At 32.1% G+C, this 10,372-nt stretch overlaps 1 protein-coding gene across 1 annotated transcript; it reads right to left on the bottom strand.

The window, feature by feature from the left end:
* Positions 1 to 768: 768 nt before the first annotated feature.
* LOC145000106 (uncharacterized) lies at positions 769 to 10,127 on the bottom strand. The gene is made up of 23 exons (XM_078959258.1): positions 9,715 to 10,127; positions 8,553 to 8,633; positions 8,253 to 8,437; positions 8,141 to 8,190; positions 7,915 to 7,994; positions 7,317 to 7,376; positions 7,026 to 7,125; positions 6,864 to 6,941; positions 6,583 to 6,644; positions 6,363 to 6,431; positions 6,202 to 6,279; positions 6,013 to 6,108; positions 5,851 to 5,921; positions 5,697 to 5,774; positions 5,300 to 5,393; positions 5,093 to 5,188; positions 4,491 to 4,699; positions 4,284 to 4,398; positions 3,864 to 3,995; positions 3,602 to 3,709; positions 3,420 to 3,529; positions 2,476 to 2,562; positions 769 to 1,637 (listed from the first exon to the last, which is right to left on the bottom strand). Exons 1-23 carry the CDS (start codon positions 9,763 to 9,765, stop codon positions 1,256 to 1,258), a joined length of 2,472 nt encoding a protein of 823 aa, XP_078815384.1. The 5' UTR covers positions 9,766 to 10,127; the 3' UTR covers positions 769 to 1,255.
* Between the last annotated feature and the right edge of the window lie 245 nt (positions 10,128 to 10,372).

Genomic DNA, 10,372 nt, shown 5'->3' with positions numbered 1-10,372 from the left:
TATTATGTGTCCAAATAGATAAGAAGAGGACATGTGGTAAAAAAAACTTTAATTTATTATAGTAGATTTTGATCGTTATAGCGTTTTCAATTTGTTTGCTAACGAAAACCAACTCTCAACCAAATCATTGTTGTCTTACTTTTTTTTGTTACATGCACCTAAATCGAATTCGATGTCAAACCATATTCTTTTTCATATATCATATCAAGAAAGGATAAAAATCGTTTATGTCGGATACGAATCGGATACCCAAACTTTTTGAGATCATATTGGATTTCTTATCTAGTATCTTTTTATTTGAATTTATATTCCAAAAAAATCCTACATTTTTATCCAAAATTTAAATAAATGTCATCTAAAATCTGATCATTTTTAAAACAAAATCCGGATGAATTTGGTTGGTATTATCCCAAATCCAATTCTATCATATTCGGATTTGAAATAGGCCTTCAGATTTTTATATTCTTATATTTATCAACTAAAACATGACACCATATTACATAACGGTTTTGTATTACATGTAAAAACACCATACTACTCTTAGATATGCTATTATATGTTTGCATCAACATTTAGCAATAACATTATTATTGTTTTTCTGATAGTAATCATCATATTATCATGTTACAACAGTGGCATTTTGAATTTATTCCCCTACCAAAACCAATTCCTATCGTGGAAAATTGAACTATTTATCATCTATGGCAAATCTAAATGGTTACTAACAACAAATCCGCGTAAAAAAAAAAACACATCCCAATCTTATCATTTAAGAAATCAAAAGCTAATTTTTGTTTTAATAGATAAGTAAATAGCAAAAGAAAGTTTTGGACCTTCTTGGAGTTGATAATGTACAACATATAAATAGCGCAGCTACATTGTCCCAACCAACCACCACCCACCACCAAACATTTTCATCGGAAAAATTCCACTTCCACATATAACAGTCACTCGTGACCCTGGGTGTTTTGTTATACAACCCAATCTATCAAATATATAATGGTTTTCATATTGCCTAAAAGACTAATCATAAAAAGCTAACCAAAATTGCAAAAAGAACACAAAGTTTATAAATGTTTTAATAAACCCATCCCATCATCACGACTTATTACCTGACCGGAAAGTATGGCACCGCCTCCACCTCCACCACCACCGCCTTTGCAATGGTACTTACTGTACAGTATCCTCTCCCACCACCACCACCACCACTACTCCTATTTCAGTTTTATCATCCATTTGCCTCTTGTTTTGTTTTTCAAGATCCATTTATAGCCACCTCGGGGCCCACTGTTAGGGTGTTTTTATCATCGGTTTCCTTATTTGGAGCAGTATCGCCCTTATCCTTATTGTCTTGAGAAGTGTTCGGGGTATTTTTTGAAGGCAATACGGCTTGACTTAGAGTTGAACATAATGTGGCAAACACGCTTTCTTTTGATTTCATTGGGTTTTTAGTGAGCAATCGTTTTTTGACAGAATCGGCTTCTTGTTTGGAGATTTTTCTTTTTAATCGGAATTGGAATTCCAGGCTTCCTTCATCCTCCTGTGTTTTTTCAGGTTTGGTTTTTGGGGGCGGCTTGTAGTCTTCATCATCATCATCATCTTCATAGTCTACCAGTCCACCCGCTCTAGGGCTAGGACTAGAAGAAAAAAAAAAAGATTCATCAAATATATATATATATATATATATATATATATATATATATATATATATATATATATATATATATATATATATTAGCTCAATGGATAAAATGATAAAAGTATGTTGTGCTTTTTCTATATTTTGTCCCCCAAATATTACATACATTAATTGTTCTTGAATTCAAAAATGGACAATAAAAGTTCCCCTTTTGGAACCTTAACACGTCCAACTTTATCAGCTCTACAAAAAAAAAAAAAAAAAAAAAAAACACCTATTGGACTCAAAGTATTACTGCATCCCTTTCCCTCTGTCAGATTGTGTCATTTATATTTATAATAAGTAGAGGGTACCTAAATGTAATATTCTATACTCTATATATAGTGATCTGATTATATTGAATAAATTACGAGGTTTGACCATTTCTCAGATGAGATGTCTAAAATGCCCTCCAATATTGGTGTTGATATCAATAGCAATAAACACGTTTGACTAAAAACCTTTTCTAAAAGCATCACATTGCTGTTTTCAGGAAATATCTAGAAAAAGGAAGGGTAGGTTAATGTTTGTTCAAAGGCTGTGTTAGCTAAAAGCTTATTAGGGTGGCTTATTTTCGATGATGAAGATGAGGAGGGCATTAACGTCTTTTGCACAAACAAGACCCACCTTTTTAGATGGGACAAAAGATTGCACTTATTGCCCCCGTTGGCATCAGTCCAACCGCAGTTCAATATGTTCTAAATTGTGGGCAAGGAGATACAAATTATCTAAAAAATCAAATAAAAAAGTTTGCAAGTATGAAGAACATGAAAAAAAAAAAAAAGGAAGTTACCTACCTTAAGGATGATCCATTGGATAAAGCGGGCTGTGCACGTATCCTTGTTGTACGAGACATTGATGCAGATGCAGAATCTTCTTCATCACTGTTGGAACAGAATCCCCAAACAATATTGAATCCATAATTACCTTTTTAAGCATTGGTAATAGTTACAAAATATTGGATCCTATAGACTAGGTTTACAAGAATCCACTATTTTAGGGCTAAATGCAAGAAAAAGCAACATACTTCAAATTATTGTGTGTATTATATCTTTTCTTTCTATTGCAGCATTGTATTTCCAATTATTTTTCTTGTCAATGCGTTGATTGTACTTTGAAAAGCCTACCAAATCACAGCATTGTACTTACATAAAACTTCTTATTAGGACATGATACTTTGAAAAATCTACCCTGTGTATTTGGACGAAATTGCTATATACTTGGGTAAATATTTCAAAGTACAATAGTGTAACAGAAAAAAAAAAAAAATGAAATTATGATGCTATACAACACAAGTATCTTGCTATTTCTTGCCTTTAACGAAATTTTTTAATTGTGGAGTGCCCAAACTCAATGGGTGTTTGAACAAATATGAGTTATCTGGTACTATAAAAGATGAAGAAAATTAAAAATCTAGCAACATATATGATGGTGTGGGAGTGTATTTGGAGTAAAAAAAAAACATATGACTACATACTTTTTATTGACAAAATTATGATTTCTTTCCTGTCCAACTTTTTTAATGAGATAACCACAAATGAAGGGTATAATCAATCGTAAGCCTAACAGTAAAACATCTGATTTCATTAACGTAAATGATTGAAACACATTCCAGTAAGGGCGTCTCTTTTTTACTTAACACAAAAAGAGCAGACTTAATGTAGAAAGGAGACTATTTCTTTTCCATTTTTTAAAATTATCTTTTGATCTTTATTTATCAAAAAAGAAAGAAAAAAAATACCTGTCCTCATTGAAGTAATCCTCCTCTTCCTTCTCAAGGCCACGCTCATCTACACGTCTTCTAGTGTTGAGTGCATATGGCCCATTTTGATTGGTCGCCTGCTCCATAGCCTGCAAACTCCAAATCCGCATATACAATTTGATTCATAATTTTTATAAATAAATGTAAAAGAATTTAATTACCTGATCATATCTAACTTTCAGAGATTGGATAGAAGGTAAACCATCAAATTTCACCAACTCCACCCAAAAAGTTTCAACTAGATATTTCACTAATGTCTTCAAATTTTCCTGCATAAAACTCACTCTCTGTCATCATACCAAATACAGATAGATAGATAATACACTTCAATAACATAACTTTAAAGATATTAAATACTATTTTAAGCTGTGAAAAGATTGCTTTATTGTGTGAATACAATGCTACAAGAACATAAATGAATACCTTACGGATATACTCAAAAAGCTCCAAAACTGCAGAGTTCAGTAAATTATAGCGACTTCCATTATCAACAAAAACATCTACAATCGGTTTCAATAGATTGTTCTTTGCCATATGATTCATCAGTTGCTCATCCTGCAAACAAAATTACATCATCCAACTGTTTGCTACACATAAAATGTCTCCATCTAACTGTTTACAAGCATGTCATTATTATTAAATATTAACCCATACTAGCCACAAGATAAACTTTTTTTTTTCAAAATAAGGACTTGTTTCTTCTTTTCTTCATCAAGTGTTATCTGGATAACTGATGTTTGAAAACAATATTTGAAAAGATGAAGGCACACTTGAGGAAATGGAAGAAAAGAATTAATGAGGGTAAATTTGTAAAAGGTTAGGAGTTCATGGGAATTTACTTACTTTAAGTGAAATTAGAGTACGAATGAAGCGAATAGCTGCAACCACAAGATACTTTTCCCTTCTACAAGTCAGACTTAAAACTTTCTCTATTATGCCACTAAGCAAAAATTTGGACCTGAAAACAAGAAAAGATGGATGAATTTACACAAATCCCAAACTCTGAGTAAATTTTTAAAAATATCACAGAAAATTTATAGAAGTACTTACTTAATCTTATAAGGATGTTGCAGAACACAAAAGCATAAGAGGTCATATATGTTCAAAAGTATTTCAGGCTTTATGCTAGTCTGACTATGCAAACTTCCATTGGAATGCGTGGATTTATGAACAGCATATGGAGGACATGATGATGATGATATGACATCAAGTAGTTGATCCAAGTGCCTCTCATAGAAAACATCAACAATAGCATCTCTCTGAAACAAAATCAAAAACATCAGAAAGTAGGTTGGATGCAAAGTTTTATAAATGAAAAAGATGAAGTTCTACTGATGCGTAATCACTACTTTTTCACAGCAACAAGGAAAAATAATAAGGCCTTGTTTCTTTTTTGGTCTCATTAAATGTTGTATGGGAATATATTTGAAAATTTAATCAAAAATTGTAACTTTTGACTTAATTGAAAAGTGAGACAAAGACTTGCACTCGGTCTGTTATATATGTGCAATAGACGTGAATGCCCTCCTTGTCCTCATCATTGAAAATAACCTTATAGAAGCAACATTTCAGCTTGCCATGAACCGATATAACTCTAACTCATGGTTAATACATATCTTACTGATGACAAAAAGTATAAATAGCCTACAAACCTGTCCTGCTGGAGAATATGTATCCAAAAGACTTTTAATTATCTCAAGAAATTGGCAATGCATATCATCCCCAAAATCTTTAAGCATACCTTTTACCTGTAACAGAACAAATATCTGCCTTTGTTATAAAAGTTCATGCCAATATCAAATAAAAAAAATTTTAAATAAAAAAGGCCAGATATACAAAAGATGATTACAAGTACATACCAAAAGCCCAATTAGTGAGACACCTTCCTGGCGACTAACATAAGAACGCAACAAAGCTGGATCTTGGCTCACAAAAAGCATGAGGATGTCTGTCCTGCATCCATCACATTTTTGTTGAGAGTCATGTTAAGGGTCTTTTGCTCTTTTCATTTGTGGTTTAGATAATAAAGTTTGTTAGTATGGGCAATAAGGTATTTTCTTCCTATTAGGTCGGTGATAAATAGAAGGGAGGGAGAGTTTGTAAGTATCATGAATCTATCTTTGTTAAGAGTGATCAAAAGTTAGGGTTCCATTGGTAATTTGTTTGAAATATAATCATTCAATTCTTGTTCTATCTTTCCTAACGAAATCAATGCATTATATAACTGAATGAGTATGAGAGATACAAACTGTTTACCCAGTCAGAATGAGCTTGTTATCATCACTCAGCAAAATATCACCAATCACTTCAAATATGCCTTCAGATACGAGATCCCTGAAGTGTCATAACATGTTTGGAAATTAGAATGTTTACATAATAAAATCTTAAAGTTGAAACTCAGAAAGCATACCTGAACAGCCGGAGTTGCTGGACCATTTGTAAGCTCTTGCTTAGATTACAGAATTCTTGCAAGAAATATACCTAAATCATAAACACACATACATACTTATTCAAAAAAATATTAGGTTTATGTAGTGTTTGGTATATGAAATGCATATAGTATAATCTTTACCAAATTCGTCTTGGATTCCGGAGTGGTGGAAGGCGATTTTAACCTCGTAAACAACTCCTTCATAAAGCTGGCATCATCTTTCAACAAAGTCACAACCTACACAAGTATAAAATATATATCAGATACTGAATGAAAGTCAAGGCCCAAGATTTTATACAAAAAGAAAATGTAATAACCTCCTCTCCTCACCATTCCATTGTTTGAGTGGACTATGGAATTCAAGCTTGCAGCTGTGGCCTCATCCAGTACTCTAGACAAAACAACATCCTAAGAGAAGCAACATAAATCAGGATTCTGTAGGAATTAGGCAAAAAGAGTAATTATCTCCTTGAATACATTCAAGAATGTACCTTGAGATAACTGATTCTGTATGTTTGATGTATCTTTGATGAAGCAAGGGGATCATTAATTGGTATTGCCTACACAAGTGATATATTACATTACAAAAAAAAAAAAAAAAAACGTACTACAAACTGAGAGAAAATACTTTTGTTACTCATCATCCTTCACAACATAGCTGTCAGTTAAAAAATTTTAAAAAAAAAAATAAAAATCAATGGAGATAATTACCTCCTTGAATACATGTGCTTTAAGTAAGTCACGATGGTGGACATGAGGTACATCAGGGTCGTCTACACAAGAATATAAAGCAGCATACATCAATTATAAATTTCTATAGCAATATTGATATATTACAATTATAAATTTACTTCCAATAATTCAATCTTTGATAATGCAAATGAGTTGATAGAAATTTCTACACATCAATTAAATTACATTCCAAAGAGCCAACCAAAAAAAAAAACATGAAATCTGAACTAAAACACAGATTTAAGACAGGTACAACTTACATTCAAGACATCCAACAATGTCCATGATTAGTTCATCAGAAAATATTTTCTCAAAGATCTGTGGACTATTGAGGAGAACTGCAATAACAATTTATGAAGTCAAAATGTCAGACTAGTTGTTCCATATTAATGATAAAAAGTAATGAGAATCTGGGTATTAACTGATCCCTCTGACAATTTTGTATATTATGTGAAGGCCATCATAATTCTCCAAATCTTCACACACTCTGAACAAATCCATCAACTTGCGAAAAAACTTTTGCTGCACAAATTATAATGATTTATAAAGCATTAACCTTAGAGTAATAATAAATATAAATACAGAGCAATTTACACTGTTATAATCAATGTACATTTCATAATAATTTTATCAAATACAGGGGAATCATATGGATAAACAAATATGCATGTTTCTTTATATTTATGAGTGGAAAGAGATTGATAATAGCATACATCATGTAGTATGAGCTCTGTCACACATAACTGATCAGTAATGCTACTGTCCACCACAACCTGCAAGATAAAAGCAATTCTAAACAATTATTACAAAATAGTGTTAAATGTAAGAAATAGCAATTTATTTTCTTTAGTTGTTTATCATTGCATACTACTTTCATTTCTTCATATTACAGCATTGTGCTTTGAAAAATCTACCTAATTATAGGCTTTATTCCAATGTCATACAAATACAAAACAATTTTCACTGATATAACGGGGTAAAATTTTCATAGTAAAATGTCCTAATGAGAATAAAATTAAGAGTAAAATGTTACAACTGGATAGATTTTTCAAGAAGTACATTGCCTAATAAGAAAAAAAATGGAAGTACAATGCTGTAAAAGAAAAAAACAGGATGATATAATAAATAAATAAATGAAAGTAAGTTGAAATACTTCTTGCATTTAGCCCTACGAAATATCAAGTTGCTACAGTGAAAAGTGAACATTCAAAAAATTCAGTGTTAAGAAAGAGAGGGTTTTTTTGTTCCAGACACAGACAAACTACCATGATAAAAAATTAAAAGAAAAAAAAATGGATTTTTGGCTCGAACCTTGAGAATTGAAGGAAGCGTTGACAGCTCTACCTCAGGCAACTCCCTCAACTCACTGTTGGCACCATGATATGTCTCATCTGAACAAATAATATAATGGAATATCTATGAACTTACATATTATCAAAGATTACATACTAAGGGCAAAATTCCTTCCTATTTTACCCTCCTTACAGTATAACTCAAAACTGAGATTCCATATATATATTAAATCACAAGTACTTACTATTGAGGGTATTAAAATGAAGATTCCGCTGTACATTGCAAACATGATCCCTGCATAAAATTAACATTTAAATCAATGTAATAAAAGCATAAAAGATGTATTTAGTGTTTACCATATGTAGGAGCACCCTGTAGTCTCTTGAAAGCTAAGAGCTAATTCACTTGAATACTCTGGATCCCTCCATGAGATTATTGTATCTTCTTGCTTTCTATATATATCATCTGAGCTAATCCGGTGCACAAGCAATGTTTCATTGTCTTCTTCATCAAGCACAAACAACCCCAAATCTTCAGATCTCTGATCAAGATATTAGTTTAAGTGTGAACTTTTAGAAAATTACTTATGGTAGGAAAGTTTATGTAGACAATAAATTCAGTTTTTACATGTTTTAAAAAAAATGATGATGACAAACCTCTAAGTAGTCAATGGTGACATGACCAGTCCCTTGATCATCCCATTTTCCATCATCATTAAGTCGGTATACCTTGACACGCTATATAAAAAGGTTGCAGGAAGAACCGTTTTATTATTATGAGAAGTTAATACTAAAAGTAATGAACACAACTAAAACAATCTACAACAAGTCTAAAAGTCAGAAAGAACAACAAAGACAATTAAAACTACTTTTATGACAATCAATCAAGTACTAATAATAGGACACACAGACTGACATTAAAAGAAAGTTTGATTTATGCAATTCAAATGTATCCTCTTCATCTATATGCAACTAAGAGAAGCTTATAACAAGATAAATTTTAGGTGTTTCCAACCATCAACCAACACATAAGAAGGGTTTCCCTTATTGTCCAACTCTGAGTATGCTAGGTTTGAAATAAGGAATATATAGGAAACTAGAATTAGATTGAGAATTCAAAGAGAGTATCCAGTGAGATATAAATTTCATTTGCCACTATACTACCCTCAACAGATGCCAATACATTCCAAGTCTGTGTTCTCTTTAGGATATGTGTTCCCAATTCCCATTCATTGACTATGTCCTCAAGGCTCAAGCTCCTAAAGTAAGTTGTCAACTTTTGCACTAAAACATAGTTGGTTGAACTACCAAAAGAGATGCACACTTTCACATTTTGCATTCCAAAAGAAAGCACACCCACACCACGTAAAGGGTAACATAAAACCTTAACAGCAGTACAATAGTACATCAGTTTCATGTTGTAGTGGAATATATGAGATAATCAAGAATCTGGAGGGCTATAAGGCATGTTTACATATACATATAGATCATTTGAAGATAACTCTAAGCTTGAAACTTATATGGACAGCAAACAAGCTTACAAAATATAAATTCCATTCTAGGGGAAAATAAAAATCAAAAACTGAAGTCCCACGCATCTATAACTAAGTAAACAACCCAAAATATATGCCCCTACTTATCTTTCTGACATCTGATAAGAACACAAAGATATAGCCATATAGCTTAAAATTCGACATCTAATGAACTGCAAAAACTTCAACACGAAAAGGAGGTATTAATAAGAATCAAGCAAAAGAAAAAGCAACAGAATTACGTTAAGACAAGTAACAGAATAAAAAAGATAAGCAACTGGACTGACCTGCATCGAAGAATTATTGTTAGAAGTAGTTGTCTTCTCCGGCGCTCCCATCACAAGTCAGTCCGCTTTTTCTCAGAAATCGACAACAATAAAAAGTTGAAGATGATTCTTGCAGTATACGGGTAAATTAGGGTTTTTTTATCAAAAAAAATCCAACAAAGGGAGAGGGAGACAAAACAGAAGAATGAAACTGATTCAAACAGAGATGAAGAAAATCAATTACTCAGATACCCTAACCGCCATTGATGTAGGAGTAAGCCTTTCTCTATCTCGCTCTCTTCCCCTCTCTCTCGCTCGCTCGCTCTCTCTCTCCCTTCTGTCTCCTCTCTCAAGCCTCTTTTTTCTTTTATTTTTCTTTTTTATTTTGGCTTCTGTAAGGAGAGAAGCATCCGTGCTCAGCCCCCGACTCTCTTTGGCTTGGCTACAGAAAAATATACATATTTTTTTTTCTTTTTCCTTCTTTTTTTTAATCACATTATTGTATCTCCATCATCCTTTATATCCTTTATAGTTTATACATTTAAATCAAATGATATTTTTATTTAAAAATTTAGCATAATTTATGTTAAAAAATTAATATATCGGAAGGCATTACATTTGAGATATGAACGAAAGTTTAATTACGAATATGGATATCGATTTAGATAGAGATATGAGA

Source organism: Lactuca saligna, chromosome 6 (assembly GCF_052625555.1).
Source record: "Lactuca saligna cultivar CGN05327 chromosome 6, ASM5262555v1, whole genome shotgun sequence".
Classification (NCBI taxonomy): Eukaryota; Viridiplantae; Streptophyta; class Magnoliopsida; order Asterales; family Asteraceae; genus Lactuca; species Lactuca saligna.
This window is presented reverse-complemented; position numbering and strand designations above follow the sequence as displayed.

What these genes read in the sequence shown, in the direction of transcription:
- LOC145000106 (XM_078959258.1), bottom strand. Translation starts at nt 9,765, where the DNA reads ATGGGAGCGCCGGAGAAGACAACTACTTCTAACAATAATTCTTCGATG. An exon ending in CATTGTTGGATGTCTTGAAT is followed by an intron (nt 6,645 to 6,863) that starts GTAAGTTGTACC and finishes ATTCTTGTGTAG; the next exon opens with ACGACCCTGATGTACCTCAT. An exon ending in GTACTCTAATTTCACTTAAA is followed by an intron (nt 3,996 to 4,283) that starts GTAAGTAAATTC and finishes TTTTGTTTGCAG; the next exon opens with GATGAGCAACTGATGAATCA.